Here is a 19,766-nt window from a genome sequence, read left to right on the forward strand (position 1 = left end):
GGATTAAATGCTAGTTTATCTTATTCTGCCATTAATCCTATCCAGTCCCTGATCTTTTTGCTTTGGATATATTTCAACATTCGACATTCTTATGGAAAAAAAAAACCCCAAAACAAACAACTCTAGGAGATCAAAAAGTATGGATATATGTTGATATATGTGGAGTTCTAAAAGTGAGAGGTGTAAAAGTGAACATAGTTGACAAATGTACTTAAGAACAGTAACCAAGTACTTGTTACTCATTACTTTCCAGCACTGCACATATCGCTCTCCTTACAGGTCAGATACCACATGCCATAGCAGGGAAACAAATCTCCAAATAGTGGTGGTCTGTTTGTTTGTTTCTACCTGCTTAACAAATTGTAATCATGGTTTATGAGCTGTAATTTAAAGTGTGTGTGTGTGTCTGTGTGTGTGTGGTCTCTCGCCTGCTCTTGTGCTGTTTACTTAAACATGTCAGAGTGAGTGCCATGGAAAATGTGAGTGTGTGTGCTCACTCCAGTGTGTTTGTGAGCCTGCGTCTGTCTGCACGAGTAGTGAGGGGTTGTGGGTGCAAAAATGCCTGGCGTTGCCGTCGTACCGGGTCAGCCCCTTCGACAATTTCACACTGGCGATAGTGAAATCTCTGCCGTGTCGATGCCGGGGTGAAGCAGAGGCCACTGCGCTGCTTAATGTTTTTGTTTTCGGACGCAGAAGGGAGCAGTTGCTGGCACTGCCGGTCTGATCCCGGCACGGAACAATTTATGTGACACATTTAGCAGTTCAGAGTGAATAGTTGTCCTTGGTGGTTTAGGGAATCCCATGACAAGCATTTGAAAGTTATTTTGTGAGAAAAGTTCAACAATACGTCACTTCTTCCACTTCTCCACTTACGGAGACGCCACAGGTTTCCATTGGGGTTTAGAGCCTGTATGTGTCTGTGTTTATAGGACTGGGCCATATTACTGTATGTCAATATATTATTGATACAGTGATATGAGGCTAGATGTTGTCTGGGATTTAGGTTATTTAATATAGAATATCCAAATATCGATAAATGTTGTCTTAAAGTCTGCATCACAGTGAAGTAATGCAACTTTCTTATCGTGATAGATTGTTCTTCCTGTTCTAATCAATGCCGGATGTTCATAATATCCACATTAATAATGGTTATTTCTCAAATATTTCTTGCGTGTAAATATCTCATGAAAGCGCCATTAGTCATCCTCCAAAATATGGTCAAAGTATTGATATTGAGGTAAAAGGGTAAAAGAAAATTGTGATATTTGAATTACGGTAGTCAATATTACCCAGATTTGATGTTATTATATGCAAATGTGGTAATCTTAAGGGTAAAATAGAACACAATCGATAGTGCATTATTTCAATTGTAGAAGGAATTTGGCGGACTGCAAATTGGTTCATCCAACTTAACACCATTTTCAGTCCACACACTTAATCTGATTCTCATCTCTGCTCGGCACAATTAGCAAATTCCAAGACATTGCGGTTTCTTCTCGGAGGGCAGGGTGCAGCAGACAAGCTCCTTAAACAATGAATGTCTTCACTGTGCAGACGCGGTGTTAGCGCAGTAATGGCTTCATTGCTCATCTTTATGTGCCGGCTTCTCCGAGACGGCACTTAGAACTATATCAACGTTCTGCACCACTGGTGTGTTTCACCGGTTCAGCCGCTGGTCTTTGCTGCCTGACAAGGCAGAGAAGCAATTACCGGTCTCGGTGTCAAACAGAGAGTCTTTTCTCTCTTTTTTATTATATATACTAATACATTTCTGTTTTAACGCTCAATGACTTAAATTGGCCAAATCTCTGTTTATTGGATCTGTTCTTGGAGTAAATGATTCATTGTCAGTTGTCACGCAAAGCAGGCGTGGCTGAGGCTGTTAACAATACAAAGTTGTAGAAATAGAATCTCTTTTGACCAAATGGTTTTTCCTAATGTATTATGGACAGAAATATGGATATACAAACGCAACATTTTGACAAGGGGTTTAGTGTCTCTGTCTATGAGAGAGAGGGAGAGTGGGGGCAGAATTACAAGCTCTCCAAAGTCTCTAAACGCAGGAAGACTAAATATTTGTCCCAAAATCTTTCCACACGTTTCTGTCCCCTGATGGCTCATTGAAAAGCAGCGCTCCGGGGCCTGTGGGTGTGAATGTCACAGCCAGCTGAATGCTGTTCTTGTAGCCCCGGGGCAGAGGTTTTGGGCGTGTATCTGAGACAATGCCGACAGGCCCGGGTGGTTTCACTTTCCCACTATATATAAACCTCAGTTTCATCAAAACGTCTCGGAGAGAAGAGGGTTGAGCGTTGTTCTGTTTGGACCTGTCTTTCAGCTCGTTTGAGAACTCTTAGAATCAACATTTACATAATTATGTGTCGGCGGCGTGAGACAAAAGGAAGGTCTCGGAGGTTTTGCGTATGTTGTCAATATTGGGTCGTGCAGTTAGTTATTTACGGTGTTTCACCCGCCCTCTCCTTTTCAAGTGTTGAGGGGGGGGGGGAAATGTACTTTGGTTTTGTAAGCTTATTTTGTGCTGAGACTTTTGTGCGGTGATGCCCTTGAAATGAAATTCTCACTTGACTTCTGATTTGGCAAAGGAATTTGTCAAATGTCGGCTACAAGGTGGATCAGAAAATATTCTCCCTGGAGCATAACAACTACAAATCAGAAATTGCTGTAAGTACTGGTTGCTATATAACTGGTACTATACTGGCGATTGTGTATTATAATAATAATAATAATAATAATAATTATAATAATAATCTTCTTAGGAAGGATAAATCTGTTCAGTTCCTAGCCTGCCATTTCGCAATGTGCATGGATACCCAATGCTTGATCAACTTTTCCTTTCAGCCTGTCATATTTGAATGCATTCCATCTCTCTCTCTCTCTCTCTCTCTCTCTCTCTCTCCCCCAGGGTCTCCTAATATCTTCCCCTTTCTCATTCTTTCTGTGTTTATCATCCGTTTCTAAGTCAACATGGGTGTCAGTCAGCAAACCCAAAAGCACATGACTCACGGACACACTTGGAAGTTAGCTCATAGCGAGAGGGGGGGGGGGGGTGGACAGAGAGAGAGAGAGAGATTTCAGTTGTGGTTAAAGATTTAAAGAAGTAAGGCGTCGTTGAGCAACAACAAAATGGCCCCACCACTTTGTGTGTGTGTGTGTGTGTGTGTGTGTGTGTGTGTGTGTGTGTGTGTGTGTGTGTGTGTGTGTTTGCGTAACTTGGAGACAGAAGTTATTTATCAGATCCAGTTGCTGACCCTGTAAAAATAGCACATGGTATTGTTTAGCCCGCAGATATATTAAGTGTGTTAACTCCAGTACCTGCTGACCGCTCTGTGATTGGACAAGGGGCTCAAGGGACACGAGGGAGGGGCGGGGCCACAGGAGTTATTCAGGCGAAGGGAGGAGCAGTCAGTGAGTTGTAGCTCCGTTGAGTCACTATTACTCAGTCCACCGGAGTCCTGGAGGGGAACACAACAGCAACGTTGAAGGCAACACAAGACAGTAAGTCCCTTTAAAAAAAAAAAAAAAATAAGTGTGTATTAATTCTGTAGTTTTATTTCTACTTTCCTCTCACTCTCTATCCTATCCACTATTTAATCCTATAACAGCAGCTTTTTTGGATCAGATTTGACTACCTTATGCTGGGAGCTCATTCTGTTAGCTCAAACTCACAAGCGTGGTGGTACTCTAGGACCGTGCGGACCCTCAGACATTATTTTAATACGGAAATTAACACTTTGGTTTCATCTTTTTGAATTGATGTTAAAGTTGATGACTTTGTTATTGTTGTTTTTAATTTCTGGGGGAAAGAAATTGCCCAATAAGTACGCAAGATCGAGTGTGAAGACAGCTCTGGATTTTGGCATCGACTCAGTCTGCTTTGATCAGTTTGGTCTGGGGACTTCACCCTTCTTACAACACTATTTACTTGGGGTCACACCCAAGTGTCTCCAACACACCAAACTACGAGAGCAAACAATGATGTTTTCTAACTGACAGAAGCATAATCTCCATCATTTAGAGAACGGTGATTCACTTGTGTGCCAGAAATGTTCTTTTTAAATTGCCACACGACTCCTGAATCTTATATGGATTCTGAGTCATATATTGTTTATTTTATTGGTTGGCTACATTGCTGCTGCTCAGTTTTTAGTGCAGTCCTGAAATAAAACCGGGAAAGACAAACTTGACTTGCGATGTTCGTTATCTTTTGAAGCATGTTTCACAAGTTTTCTATCGTCTTGTGTTCACGTTTTTTATACGGCATTGAAATACTTGGGAAGTTATGGATGGTGATCGTATAGGGGATTTATAGGGATGGCTCTTCCGTATTCTGCTCTCTAGCAACAGTTGTTCAATAATGCCAGTTAGAGAGCAGCGAAAGGGTGAGGTCAAGGGTCAACCCTTCATGATTTGGAAGCAATAATAGCAGCCTGCTTGGTCGGGATGGACAGATAATATACTTTTTATTTATATTTTTTTATGACTGTCGATGGGGGGGGGGGTGATCGTAACGGTGACACGCACGGCAGAAAGGTGAGACAAGAAGGACAGTGAGACGGCTGAAAACCGGTCACAGGGCCTGTTTTTTGTTTTCCATCCCCAGGGCTACAAAACAAACTGGATGAAAGGGTTTTTCTCGTACTGCGCTCGTCTCTCCTTCTGCATCTTGTTGTTGAAAGCTTTGAAAGAAAGAGCTGGACTCTGCCGGTGACTTTAAACTGATTAGAATGACTCTTTGTTGTCGCAGACAGAAAACAGAAAGAACATGATTCCTGATCCGTTTGTTTTTTTTGTTTTTGTTTTTGTTTTTTTATGAACAAAATGTAATCTGTTTTCATGTGACTTGCATTTTGTTCTTTATATGTCATCGTTTGCAATCATTATGGATGTATGTCATGACTTTGCTTTTCGGCCTTGGCCTCTTATTAAGACTGTTGACGAAATTTAATTAATTAAGCAAGCTGTGTGTGTGTGTGTGTGTGTGTGTGTGTGTGTGTGTGTGTGTGTGTGTGTGTGTGTGTGTGTGTGTGTGTGTGTGTGTGTGTGTGTGTGTGTGTGTGTGTGTGTGTGTGTGTGTGTGCAATCAGGAAATAACGTAGTCTGCACACAAATGGGAAGTGAGTTAGAAGCATGTTGGGTCACACGCAGATGACGCACATCCATGTGACATACATACAAACATGGCTAGTTAATCTAATCAAGGTCTGTCTTCCGTTGAACTTTTACGGGGCCATAGATCAGAACATTTATTAGTACAGCCACAGAGTTAGAAGCAGACTCTGCTCTCCGACGGCTGCTTCCCTATAAAGAATCTCAAGACATCCAGGGGAGTCAGCGAAAAAAGTACCACTGCTCCTCCTCCCATCCTGTGCTCACTGGATGCTTCCATTTAGCTTAAAAACGATTGTATAGCCATTAATAAGATGGCAGTCTTATTAGTCTTATTGCACTGCTGCCTCACAGCAAGAAGGTCCTGGATTCCATTCCCGCCTGGGGCGCTGTTGGCTCCGTGCTCCGGCGGGTTATCTCCCAAATAGGAGCCTTTCTGTGTGTAGTTTGCATGTCCTCCCCGTGCTCACATGGGGTTTCCTCCACCTCACGTCAGTAAGGACCCCCCCCCCAAAAAAACATGCACACATCATCGTCTGACCAGCGATGGACACGTACGCTGCCCACTGCTCCTGGCTGTGGCCCCGGAGGAAGGACAAGCCAGGATGGATTAAATGCAGAGGCCTCATTTCACCGGCCACCATCCAAAGCATGTGCATGTGTGTGTGTGTGTGCAAGCATGTGTTGTAGTGTGGTGTGCTGTGTGACAAATAAAGATTGTTGTTGTTGTTGAAACTTGTAACAACCACCATTGCTGAGTTGCAGTGAAAAGGAACCATGTTTCATTGTGATTCCTAATTTGTATTTTATTAGATGCTAAGGAGAAACCCTGGAGCGATTACGATATATCCACCCCTATTCACACCATACACTCACACACATGGTCATATGCTTATGGACACAATGCTGTACTGTGCGGAGAGTATTGTGCATTTACCTAATTCCAACATTCAGCTGTCAGGGTGAGTGGGTCTCATCTCACAAAGAGTAAATGGACCATAATGCAAGTTTAATGGAGTTGAAATGCTGATCTCTATGGTTTATTGGTTGCTGGACTGACATTGAAATAAAATGGATTGCCAGGATCTAATATGATCTGATGCCCGGCCACAGCACAAATTTTAGTCCGAGCAGAAAAAAGAGACAACATATATTTAAAAGACATAAACCATGTGACCTGAACAGAATTTACTTGTGCTTTTGACTGCAATCCTGTCAACCATGTAGAACAATGTTTAAAATTCTGCTTTCATTAGTAATCTGCCAGTTATGTTATTTTTGTGAAAGGTTGGAGTAAACTGTAAAATGAAAAGGCTGGATCAGATTGTATAAGGATAAGATGGTCCTTGAGCAAGTTTACTCTAAAGCGGCTTTCACACATGCATTCCAGACAATGTCTGGACCTGATAACCGGACATTGTCCGGAGTTACCCATTCACACATGTCACAAAAAAACAGAGATTGTCCGTGTCAGACACGTTTACACTACCTGGAAATAATCAGTTTGGTTAAGACCAGGGGCAGAGCCTGGGTGAGCATACAGGAGGCAGGATTTGACACAATGATGTCGCAGATTTTTAGAGCACACCCAAGATGGCGGACGAGGCTACAGATTTATCAGTACTTTGGCTTTTTTTTTTTTAACGTTGGTACTCCATGTATTTGGACATATCCTCAATATAACTAATAGAGTGTAAAGGAATAAAGAAAGCAGAAACTAGTAAGATCAGCTATGCTCCGTGTACAAAGGTAAATAACTGGCGCATGAAAGAGACGTCATCAACACGCAGCGCGCCCACTCGCTCGCGTGTTAATGATCCGGGAAATTACCTGCTCCGTTCACACATACCACTGCATCCGACATTACCTGGACTTTGCATTAGAGGGCTGGCTGGGTGAAGTCTGAGTAATTTCCAGGTCAAAAGATTCGGACATTTGCGTTCGCACACACATACATACATACATCAGGATTGCAGTGCATGTGTAAAAACAGCTTAAAATTGCCATATCCTGGGCGAAGTCCTTGCCTCAGCAGCCTTTGTTTGATTCCAGCACCAGGCCATTTGCTGTATGTCACCCCCTCTCTCTCCCCCCTGCCCTGTTTCTACTCACTGTCACTGTCCAATAAAGCATGAAAATGTAAAAAAATATATCTGGAAAAAAAAAAAATATTCCCAGCTCCTAAGGCAGCTCAAGGCCCCGGCAGACATGTGTCAGATTGCAAAGAATGGATGAACTGTAATCTGTTGACAAAACAGTGACACATCTGTAATCAATCACAGTGGGTGAATTCATCAGGATTATTGATTTACTGATTGTCAGACATATGTAAAGCAATTGGAGGAGCCATCTTTAGCAATGTGTCTGAATAAGGGACATTTTACCCTCTAGCTAAATAGTATTTGACCCCTTAAAACTGGTTATCAATGATCAATATAGATTGTCAATATAGATAAAGAGGCTGTAGTTCTTTGTCCCCTGCACCCTCTTTCATTTAATTTCTTAAGTTCTTAAGTGTATTTCAACTGTTTTGCACCAGAAGTTGTAAAGAAACTTTGCACTTTGAACTTTCCGCACAGATTAAAGTGTAGCTAAATTACATTTAGGGTTTCATGCACAATTATCTCTCTACATACACTGTAAGGCCAGTGGACTATAAACGACATCAAAAAAATAAATATCGAATATGTTAACATTGTGCATTTTGGCAGTGATACATTGGCGGTGAGATTGTCGATATAAAGACCGGTGCTGAGTCGATGAATAGGCTTCAGAAATACGCAGACGTCAATAGCAGCCAGGTATCTTATATATAGTTTGTTTACGTAGGAGATTAAGTACCTTGTGAAGGTTTTCGTGTGTTGATCTGCAGCAGTGGCTCTTAAGTGGTCTCGACTAAAAAGTGTAAACAGTTTAAAGCTTTAATGTGGAAAGCATGAGTGTAGCAAGTGATGATCTGATAAGATAAGCCTTGATTTAATTGACCTGGCTAACAACTGTGTGATGGTGAGACCTGTGGGACATTTGAAGAATGAGGTCATCACAGCCACACACCACGGTTGGAAAGGCTGTTTCAAAATAACCTCATCGGAAATTTGGTATTAATTTGGTGGGCATATACACAACACCCCGGCCCGCTCAAAACGCACCTGTGACACAGTTTAGGATCAGGGCCCACCATTTGAGAGCCACTCATCTATAGCCGTTGTTGGGAAATGTCACTAAGGGAATATAGCTGTGTTTATTTAGGAGAGTATTACAGGTTGAGGGATAGTTTGGTTTACTTCATCATCGTGCCAAAACAGTTGATGTGGTATTTTAAACACCTCTGTGGTTTATATACATGAACCATATATCGTATTTGCGGCTGATTGAGAAACTCTTTATGGTTCTGTGACCCTGATTGAATCAGATGATACAGGCAGTGAGACGGATCATCAATACCCACACTGTTATATCTGTGCGACTAAGAACAGGCCTTCCCTCTGTCTCTCTTTCACCCTGTCTCTGCTTTCTACATGTCTTCCACCCAACCAGTAAGACAGGAATACCAGTTGTTTTCGTGTTAGCTATAGATACCTTGATCCCAAGTATTTTCATGAAAGTAGCTCATTTCCTTTGGTGTCTAGAGTTTAGCAGTGGAATGACATATCATTTGTTTGCGGTAAGATGCAATGCTGGCCTACTATCCTACTTTTATTTATATTTCTATATATTTCTATATATTTTTTTACTGCCTTTTTGTGAGTGTTTTGTCCCCTCAGTCATTGCGGGGAAGGCAGGTTATCTCTTGAACAAGACACTTAACTTCTACCTCACCCTGCAGCCCCAACTGGAACGTGAAAGACTTAAAATGATAAAGTATATCCAAAAAATAGTTTTTTTTAAAACTATGTTAAGCCATTATGTTTGAGTATATCCCGTATATGTTTATTCAAATGAATTATTCAATTTAATGAATTGCTTTAACAATGGCTCCCCATACCTGGCAAGACACTTTGTTTTTTTTCAGTGGCCTGAGATCACCATTCACATATAATTTTTTCCAATCTCTGTCAGTTGTCTTTTAGTTGTGTTGCCTTGCGTTATTTTTATTCACCTCTCAACCCAATTTGTAAAGCACTTTATAACTGTTCTTTAGAAAAGATACAACTTTCAACATTTTTAAAGACCATTTCATTTCTCTTGGTTTTTAATTGCTTTACAACTACCCTCCAGAATCGCTTGTGTCCTGGAGACGTGTGTGGACAGATGGTAAGAAGCTTTTGTCAATAAAGGGAGGTGCCCCACCCAGCCCACCCACCCTGGCTGAGTTCTCCAAATACCTCCAGCCTAAACCCCCCCCAATACCAGCCACAACTGGAGGATATTTAGTAGATGATGGCAGAGACCTAACTTAAATTAAAAAGCTATTTAAGCTACTAAAATATAAGAAACGCTTAAGAGATTACAAATGTCAGTTGTTGTATCTTTTGTTGTTGGTGAGGGTAGTGTTATGTTATGTTATGGAAGTGTTGTGTTTTAAACCTTTTATGGAGGTGACCCCCCCCCCCCCCCCTTGTGATTTTATTTGCTGGTTTAGCTGATTTAAAATCACAGGCTGTTTGTCTTCACTGAGAGTCGGTGCAAACTAAAAGCAGCAGCACGCCTTCTGTCTGCTCTACAGACTGCAGTAAATCACAGCACGGTGTTACCGTCGTCATTACTCCAACAACATGCATGTACCTCAGCTGGCCTGTGACTAGGTTTAGGCTGGCTGGTTTTGAAACGCTTCTTGTCTATGCAGATGGTCTTTATTCTTCGTGACAGGAAGAATAGAGTTTGAGTAATTGCTTTATTTTTTATCTTTAAACCACACTGACACTTGGGGTGGATATGTCACTTCGCAACTTGAGCGTGACTTAATATTGCTGCAAATGAAAGTCAACAAATAGAAGTCTAAAGTCAGCCGTGCGTCTTCAGACTTCTCGATTTTATCGAATTAGAAGTTCTTATGTGTTACGAGAGGACACAAACATGAACAGCACCGCCATTAATATTTTTCCTAGATTTTTCATATTTCCTTCCTTTTCTTGCAGGTGAGTCATCATGAAGAAAGTTTCTGATTGGACAGGAGAGGATGTGGTGCGTTGGCTCGGGGACCAGGGGCTGCAGGAGTACTGCGATTCTCTCAGAAGTCTCAATGGACGAGCCTTGTTGAGCCTTCACCAATCGGACTTCACAACACCGCCCCTCTGTCTGGTGACGTCAGACGGCGGGAAGCAACTTCTGGAGCGGATCGAGACGCTGCGGGTGGAGCACCACATCCAAGCACACAAAAACGGACACGTTGCGGTCAACGGCGTCGCCTTGAACGGACTGCCGGCAATTACCACCGTCACAGAGGTCGACTCGATCGACGCGGTGATCAACGGGAACGCCAAGCACACGCACTCGTTTCAGAGAAATGGAGTGCGGAACGGACTTGTGGAGAATGGATTCCACCACTACAAGCAGCAGTGCGAACACCAGAGAGACTCCAAGGTTCAGATTCATATTCCAGCGCAGGCGCCGCCCGAGTCGGCCCGCTTGGCGTTTCCCGAGGAATGGGGCAAAACAGGCTTGGCCCTTGTCTACGCCATGGTCTGTTTTGTGCTGACCACCGTCATGATCTCGGTGGTCCATGAACGCGTCCCGCCCAAGGAGAACACGCCTCCTCTGCCGGACAAGTTCTTTGATTTGTTCGATAGGAAGGAGTGGGCGTTTATGATTTGCGAGGTCAATGGGATGGTGCTGGTAGCACTGTGGCTAATACAGTGGTCCATCCTCAAATACAGGTGTGTGTGTGTGTGTGTGTGTCTGTGTGTGTGTGCGTGTGCGTGCGTGTGATATAGGCACCAAGAAGAGGTTGTGTGTGCACATCTACACCCAGAACAGGCCAGGTGCTGGATAAAAATACTTCAGCGAGTAAGATAAGAGTAAGATAAATAACCCTTACACCTGTGTTTGAAACTCAGCTTTTCTTGAATAGTGTTGCAATATTGTGTAGTATATTATGAATGGAGGGTATATCAGTATCAGATGCGTGACGACATATTTAACTGGTCACAAGATGACCAATCACGCAAACACATAGGTTAAATGTTCCTTAGACCTTATTTCTTCTCGATCGGATTAATTTATATCAATTCACTTCATCAAGAATTTCAACTTTTACTTCTGATTATGTACAATATTTGAGGGGGAGTAATGATAACCTGTGCAGTCCAACTGCTCAATAGTCTTTTGGTCTGCCAATATAGAGAAATAGGGGAAAATGAATACAAATGCTACAACAATCACACTGATTATTGGATTAATTCCCATGTGTGATTAAAGGTAATTCATCATTTAAGGTTGACCCCCTTTGGAAAATGCTTAAAGCGATATGTTTGAGCTGGGGGGAAAAAAAGTCCTAATTTACAACCATACCATATTTATGCTATCTGAAATAAGTTGGTGTTACTCAAGTGAACCTCTAAAATGTGTATGAACCATAAATATTGCGTCAGCGAGTTCCCTCAATCCGTTGAAACAGTGGTTCTCTGTGTGGCGAGACATGAAATGTTTTTGCGGTAATGTGTGGATAATAGAAACCAGATTTGACCCTTAACCTCAGCTTCCAGTACATGTTTGCTGCCCCCCCCCCCTCCTTTCTTAATTCCCTCTCGCTATTTCGCCCGATTTGTTCCATCAAGGGCTGCTCGAAGAATCACCTTGATATCACAAACTCAAATCATGTCTCAAATGGAAAAAATAAAAAATAAAATCCATTTGCATTAGGACAGACCCGTGTTTAAAAGCACAGGTTGTTCATCCCTGCTTCCCTCACTGGCTGCGGCTGATGACATGCCAAGCAAGCTGAGCCAACAAACAAACCACTGTGTTGACTTTAGTTGATAGTGTTAACCTATTTATTAAGGATAAAATGACAGATTATTTACACATACGGGAGCCACGGGAACTGATGTACGAGCCCGCTTGGATTTTAACACCTGTGCTCTGTACCATTGGTTCGATGGCATGGGTTCATGTGGGTTGAACAGTGGAGGGCTTCATCGTTATGATATCACTGTGTTATGCAAAGGCGTGCGATTTACATGTTTTGCTGACCAAATTGGCGAGTTAGAAGACCCGTGAGCGAGGAGGGAGATCTCAATTCTGAGCCTAAAGATAATCCTTAAAAGAAGCGTTTCTCCCAGAATCGTAAAGCCCTCGTATTTTTTTTCCCCCTCTCGCTCTTTTTTAGTTTTCCCCCTCCTGTCTTCTGTTGTTCTTCTATATTTCTCTTTTATATTCCAAATCGTAACACTCTCTCTCTCTCTCTCTCTCTCTCTTGTGCTCTCTTCCTCCCAGGTCAATTGTGGGGCGTCGTTTTTTCTTCATTGTGGGCACGCTCTACCTGTACAGGTGCATAACCATGTACGTCACCACCCTGCCAGTTCCCGGCATGCACTTCACATGCTCCCCAAAGGTAAGAAAAATAGAATAAAACCCACACTTTCCTGTTCGGAACTTCTTACCTTCCAATTTTTATTATTTATTTATTTTTTTTAAAGCTGTTTTGTTGACGAGCCTCTTTCCCAGACTGTGGCGACCTCTCTGGTCCCAATTTTCCATCCACGGTAGGGCTGTGTGTGTGTGTGTGTGTGTGTGTGTGTGTGTGTGTGTGTGTGTGTGTGTGTGTGTGTGTGTGTGTGTGTGTGTGTGTGTGTGTGTGTGTGTGTGTGTGTGTGCACATCTCTGCATGAGAGATGTAATATTTCTGTTTGAGCACGACAGCTTTAGTTTCCATCTATCTCACCGCTAAGGGAAAACATGTGGTTAACTGGGTTTTCTGGGGTGACAGTGTGCCCGACAGTCGTAGTTAAATCCTAGAAGCAACTCGAGGATGAGGAATCGCCTCAATATGTGTGTAACAATGCGAAGTGTGCAAAGCACTTGAAAGGCTCCAGAAATGAATGTTTATATTGAGATAAGTTTTGAGATTGGTAGTGGGGGGGGTCACCTTACTGGATGACGCCTTGTCTCAACAGCGCTGATATCATCTCTTCAAGTACAATAGAGGTTAACACGGCTAGCCTCGGTGTCAACAAAGCTGTATAAACATATTTGCATGGTCGTGCGAGTGCGTGCCACACCGTACACCGCCATCTGAACCACTTTCCGATGAGGTGCTGCCAGTCACTGTCACAATGCCACACGTTTGATATTTGTGTCTCTCTTTCTCTCTCGCTCTTATGCTTTTGGATCCTGTGTGTGTGTGTCTCTGTTCTGCTCCCAACATGAGTATTTGGAAGGAAATCAAGGAAGTCGCAAAGAAGGCTCAGTCATAAAAGAACCGTCGTTCACTAACCCTAGCCACCTTTATATCTCTTTTCAACCTGTTTTACTAAGTGAATATGTATTTCCATTCAGTATGTGATATATATCACTTTTTTTTTTTTGTAGCCGTTTGGAAAGGTGGCTTCAAGAGGTCAGGCGTAGCTGCCGTAGCCTGGGTCCCCTGCGAACTGTAAATGCAAACTGTTTCTCCCCCAGCATCTCAGTAACATTAGCGGTGTTCTTTGTTTGCGTAGCTCTGGATGTGTGGTCACTTGCTGCTGATTTCTGCCCATAATAAACATAAATGCCTTCTTACGACGCACGTCCACTATAGATTTTGTCGCCATGGTAGCGACGATAAGAGGGCAGGAGCAGAATTCTTTATCTTCCGTCTGTATGGCGCTGGTGGGAGATTGTGAGAGGCTGCAAATAACGACGGTTTATGATTTCTATCGACTTGGCCGGTCACATCCACAGCGAAGTGTTTGGATCTCTGCACTTTTCCACATGGATGAAGGATATGATATTGTATATCTCGGGGCCCGCTTGAAGCAGCTTAGCGTGCGGTTATTGTAGAGACGAGCTTTCTGATGAGAAGAGGTCACACTGTTGTCAGAAGACCGACCAGTGACAGGAAGCCAGGCTGCACAGCTGGGCTGAGGGGCTCCTGCATTTGGAGATCTCCTCAAAAGTAGCTACCGAGTAGATGATGGTGTGGATTCAGGGGTCAGAGTTCAACATGCGGGAACTTAGTGCCAACCAGAAATGATGGTCTATTTTTGAGTATATTGGTCTGCTACATTTTTTTGGTGATATCGTGTTGACTGGATGTGTTGCCTATGAGGTGATGCCAAAATTTTCTCTCTCTCTCTCTCTCTCTCTCTCTCTCTCTCTCTCTCTCTCTCTCTCTTTCCCACCTCTCTTACTCCAGGTGTTGGGAGACTATGTGTCTCAGATGAGGAGGGTGATGAAGATGATCGCCGGGGGAGGTTTGACCATCACTGGCTCCCACCATATGTGCGGTGACTACCTGTACAGTGGTCACACCGTCATGCTGACACTCTCATACCTCTTCATCCGGGAGTGTGAGTACCTTTACAAGCCATACACACACACACACGGACCAAACACACACACACACACACACACACTGGAAACATCCCATGGCATTGAAGGCTTGATTTCCAATCTTCACTAGTATGTGGGCTATTCTGACCAAATCCTTATCCAAGTCACCATTGATCTATTTGTGTATTTTGTGGATTATTACTATATTATACTATATTATAAGGTAATTTATAACTTCACAATGATTTGAAATATATTTTGCTAAATTGTTTAGTCACTTTAACAGGCAGTTTGCGTATCTGTGTAGCAATATACTCGATCTCTCTCACGCTCTCTCACACACACACACACACACACACACACACACACACACACACACACACACTCAAACATTCTAATCTCAATACGTGTGTGGTCGGAGCCATGTTGTACCCACTACCAACATACCTCTTTATGAGGGAGTAGGAGTTCCAACCCAACACTCCCACGTTGTTGAGTACGGTCAATCGGAGGCGAAGTTAGCACCGCGCAGCCCTCGAACAGGGGGTTGAGTATCTGCTTTATTTAGTTGAGAGGAATGCGTCGAAAAAGTTGACTTGTTCAACGATCATTCGTACGGATGAGTGTCCACTATTGAATTTAAATAAAAATAGACATTTCAAAAAGATTTTGTAGTAGCATTTAGGGGGGGGAGGAGGCCTGAAGTCATATAAATTCCATTTCAGCCTTGAGTATGCTTGTTTTTATGGTCAGGTGGTTTAGCTATTAGTACGTTTTTGAGTTTCCGTGCAGCAAGTAGAAGCTTATGTTTGGCTTTTTTGTATGCACTTATCTTGTGCTACAAACTATGGTTTGTCCACTTTTACAGAAGTGCTAGCACGCACACAGCACTTCAACACATGAATTTACAGTGAGTTTTAACACACACAGTAGGTCACGCATAAATGCACTGAAACGCTTGAGAGTTTATGTTGAACAAGCGACACCATGTGGCGTCAAACTGGCATAACACCTACAGAAATGTTAAGATCTCCATCAAAAATAGCAAAGGGAAAAAAAAAAGCGAAATCAATTTCAATAGGCTACACTATTTGTATGTTGTGTCACATTAGAAAGAAAGTTCATTCAAGTATAATTCTTGGCCTTGTGTTAGACCCTCTGAGTTGGCCATGGTTCTGGGTTTGGCAGGATACGATAACCTTTGTTGTACAATTATCTCCTTACTTTGCATTGCTGTGGCTCACAGTCATGTTTTTTTTTTTATATTATTAATAATTAATACAATAATACACAAGATGCAACATCAATATTACAAAGTTCACCTTGCTTAATAAACCTTGATAAATAAAAAGTGACATGTTATGTTTCATGTACTTGAGTGTACTTCGAGTGTTATTTTTGCCGGAAAACCAAATGATCTCAATTATCCTGCCCATAATGACATAACTATCTTTGTAATGCATCCCATGAAACTGAACTTTGATTCATTCTGCAGATTCCCCCAAGCGATTCTGGTGGTACCACTGGCTGTGCTGGGCTCTCTGCGCTGTAGGACTGTTCTGCATCCTGCTGGCCCACGACCATTACTCCATAGACGTGGTGGTGGCCTACTACATCACCACCCGCCTCTTCTGGTGGTACCACACCATGGCCAACCAGCAGGTAGGGCCTTCTAGCGGCTGGAAGTGGCTGCGACTGAGCATGATGGTGCTGCAAGATAAAAGACATTAAAACGTGTTAAAAGCAGGTAAACGTTCATAGATACATTAGAAAGATATGTATGAATTAATTATTTAAATGGCTGCATTGGCTATTCTGCTATAGCTGTATGTCCTCGAGTAATTATTATTATTATTATTATTTTATTTTTTTTTTTTTTTTTTTTCGGACAACTTACGATTCTAACATCATCTTTTTTAAACAATTGCCAGCTAGTGTGTGGGTGGTCTAGATGATAAACTAGTGGTTTAACAGGTATAGGTTCTAAAGTACAACATAACGTAGAAGTACAGTAAGTAGGACTAAAAAAAACAAGAATTACAGCACAAAATCTTAAATCGTCAAAAGTCAATTTTGAGGTTACAAATTTCTACAAATTATCTCAACAAACTGCTGTTCAAGTGACATAGTTCTGCCCGTTTCACATCTCTAATAAACAGACAAACATATGCTCAGCCAATTATAACTGTGTTTATCCACGTGTGTGTTTGTTGTCAGGTCTTGAAGGAGCCCTCGCAAGGTAACTTTGTGTCCAGGGTCTGGTGGTTTCGCTGCTTCCTCTACCTGGAGACCAATGTCCAGGGCATCGTCCCCCGCCACTACCAGCTGCCGTGGAAACGGCTGTTTCAGAGCAGCCCGGCCAAGTACAGCCGGCTGGGGGACAGCGACTGACCCTGGCCCACCGACAGACGCCCACATAGACTGATGGGGATTGGAACTCTTAAACCCGCGCTGTGGACCACTGGACTTAATTGACCCCACACGACCGACACAGGACCCGTCTCTCCGGCCAAAGTGAAATCCCAGAACTGAAAACTTTTCCAAAAATCACCAGTCTCCGTATTTTTTCAAAGGGAAGGGGACCGCTTGAAATATGGAAGAGCTCTAAAAGTGCCATTTTATTTTTTTGATTTATTTTTTATTTTTGCCATCTTTTTACATCAGAGTTTGGCTCGGCTCCAGTCCGGTCACACCGCATCCACACATCTCGAAAGTCTACAAAATGCTGAAAAGCCGAAAATATTGGGGGGGGGGGGGCGGCATTGTTGTACTGTGCTGTACATATGACTAGTATGTACAAGAGCTACTTTCACACTGGGACGATACCAGTAGACGTGGTCAACTCCAACCGAGTCTTCAAATGTACTAAAAAGGAATTCTCGAAGAGAAAGACAAAATATACTCAACCGTTGAACCTCCATCAGATCGGATGATTTGCATTCAGTTGAAATGTTTATACAATCCTTTAATGTCAGTTTAATACTGGGAAGGTTTTCCTGGTAATGTTAAAGACACTCCTCACAACACACTCCAAATGCATTGCATTCATTATGTTTTTTATTATTTTTTATTTTTTTATTTTTATTTTAATCCCCGATCTTAGGGTCCAACGCACCACTTTTGAGGACTGTCCTACGCTGATGCGTACAACGTTTTAAGGCCGCCGCGCACGGGTGACACACTTTAAAAAGGACAATAAGGCTTCAACGGCCTGACGTCACCAAGCAACGCTGCTGCTAAAAGGAACAGATTTCTGCCGCCTCAGACCAGATTAGATATTGGAGTTAGTGATAACAACGTCCTTGACATCATATCATGCTTGAATTGCCAAAGCGTCTTAACATACAATCCCTGTAGGAGGCCCAGCTGTTTCATACGACTGTTTATACCGTACATACCATTGGTTTAGTCCAGTGCCAAAGTATTGGTCCGCTGTTTTGCGTCTGTTACAAACCTTTTAATATGGTTAAATACTGAAGTCAACCGAGAACTAGCACCATTTTGCTCTGTATTTATCTGTTTTGTGATTTTATGGTTCCTATGTTACAATTTCAGCCTCTTGTCTGAAGATCCTTTCCCACAGCAGAGCAAAGGTGGCTCAGACCATTTCAAATATACATGTTTTTCTATGTATCAGTATTTGTTTTGAGTTTTTTATTTCTTTTATTATTTTTAAATTTTTTTATTTTCTTTTGTCTTCAATGGCATGGCATATGTAAAAAAAAAAAAAAATCTATCATTGTTAATCCATGTGTTCAAAAGAGAGGATCTAATCTTCAGTAGCGTTATCACTTTAGAAAGCACTGTCTTATGTTGCCAGTGTAAACTAGGTTAATGACCAACCGTCATATTTGGGGGAGATTTTATAAGGTTAAAAAATATCTTTATACGATCACTTTTACCACAGAGAATCGATGCCACGGTTCAATTCAAAAGCAAAAAACAAGAACAAACCTGAACCACTTTCCAAGTCATTACAAAATGTATATTTTTAAACTGGTAATGTGGATCTCTACGGCTGGATCCCTAGAAAAAGGTACAAGGGAGACGGAAAGTGTGAGTACAGGTTTAGTTCCATAATTGGACAAATATTCCTTTATATCCTACTTCCTAAACTACTCATAAATGTTAGAATTCCTCATCGTAATGTGGGTATTGAAGCTACGTCCCCGTTGAAGAAAGTAAAAAAAATAAAAACAATTTAAAATCCCTTTGATAATCAAAGCCACTCGTAAAAGTGAGTGGTAGTCTATGAACATATACATTAAAATGTGGTAGATAATGCTTTAAAGGGGATGAAAAATGCCCATATACGATTTAGAGGAAAACTGGAGACAGCAAATATCAATAATTAGTACACACACTGACTCACAATTCCCCTTTAACATCAGTGCCTTATTGTTATGAATGCCACCACAGCTCTCCTTTTGCATACGGTGTGGGCACAAGCACGTTGGCCTCTGAATGGGAATAAAAAAATGTTGTGAAAGAATGAACTAAGACTAGTGGAATGCAGGGTATTACATATGAAAAATATATATGTATTTTCCAGAATTTTGCCAAAAGTCACCATATAGATTTATATAAATGGTTGTATCAATTCATATTAATAGCACAAATTTCTCAAAAGTGTAATACAAGAAATAGTTTTTTCCCCTCATTTATTTGTACATGGATGTGTTTATTACAGGTCATATCTTACTTTTGGTGAAATTCTGTGTAACTTCCTTCATCACCACTGGGTGGAGGGTTCTCAGTATCTGTTTCATATTGCGGGACCAGGCGCAGAATAGATTATCAGCTTCCTGAGTCGGTGCCACCTGGTCCCCGTGTCATGTCCCAGAGTGCATCAGAAACCTTATATCTGGAGGAATTCATTCATGTGGAGAATTTAGAAATTGTTCTCGCTCCTTTTGTATTTGGTGAAGAGCAAGACTGTGGGGCGTGAATTCAGGAAGCTGCCGCTCTGTGCACATTGTCCATTTAGTCACGATGGACGTTCAACAAGTTTGAATACACATATACCATCATCATCTCACCGCAGCACGTCTGCCGGCTTTTTGTAGGTAGTCAGGGCCGCCCGTGAGGGGAAGGCTTTCTGGGGCCCAGCCACTAGGGCCCACGGAGGCATTTGGGGAGGGCCCATTCGATCTCTGATAACACCCCGCTGGACCTTTTCTGGGGCCCAGCCACTTCCGTGGGCGGGCCTGTAGGTAGTATGTGTATTAAAT

The 19,766-nt window shown here is 42.2% G+C and overlaps 1 protein-coding gene across 1 annotated transcript; it reads left to right on the top strand.

The window, feature by feature from the left end:
* The first annotated feature begins 3,472 nt into the window (after window positions 1-3,472).
* Window positions 3,473-17,245, top strand: LOC307245379 (phosphatidylcholine:ceramide cholinephosphotransferase 1-like). The gene is made up of 6 exons (XM_080020937.1): window positions 3,473-3,513; window positions 10,203-10,940; window positions 12,499-12,616; window positions 14,399-14,552; window positions 16,031-16,197; window positions 16,753-17,245. The coding sequence occupies exons 2-6, from the start codon at window positions 10,213-10,215 to the stop codon at window positions 16,924-16,926; spliced, it is 1,341 nt and encodes a 446-aa protein (XP_079877063.1). The 5' UTR covers window positions 3,473-3,513; window positions 10,203-10,212; the 3' UTR covers window positions 16,927-17,245.
* The last annotated feature ends 2,521 nt before the right edge of the window (window positions 17,246-19,766 follow it).

This window comes from Zeus faber (assembly GCF_960531495.2).
Source record: "Zeus faber genome assembly, chromosome: 20".
NCBI lineage: Eukaryota > Metazoa > Chordata > Actinopteri > Zeiformes > Zeidae > Zeus > Zeus faber.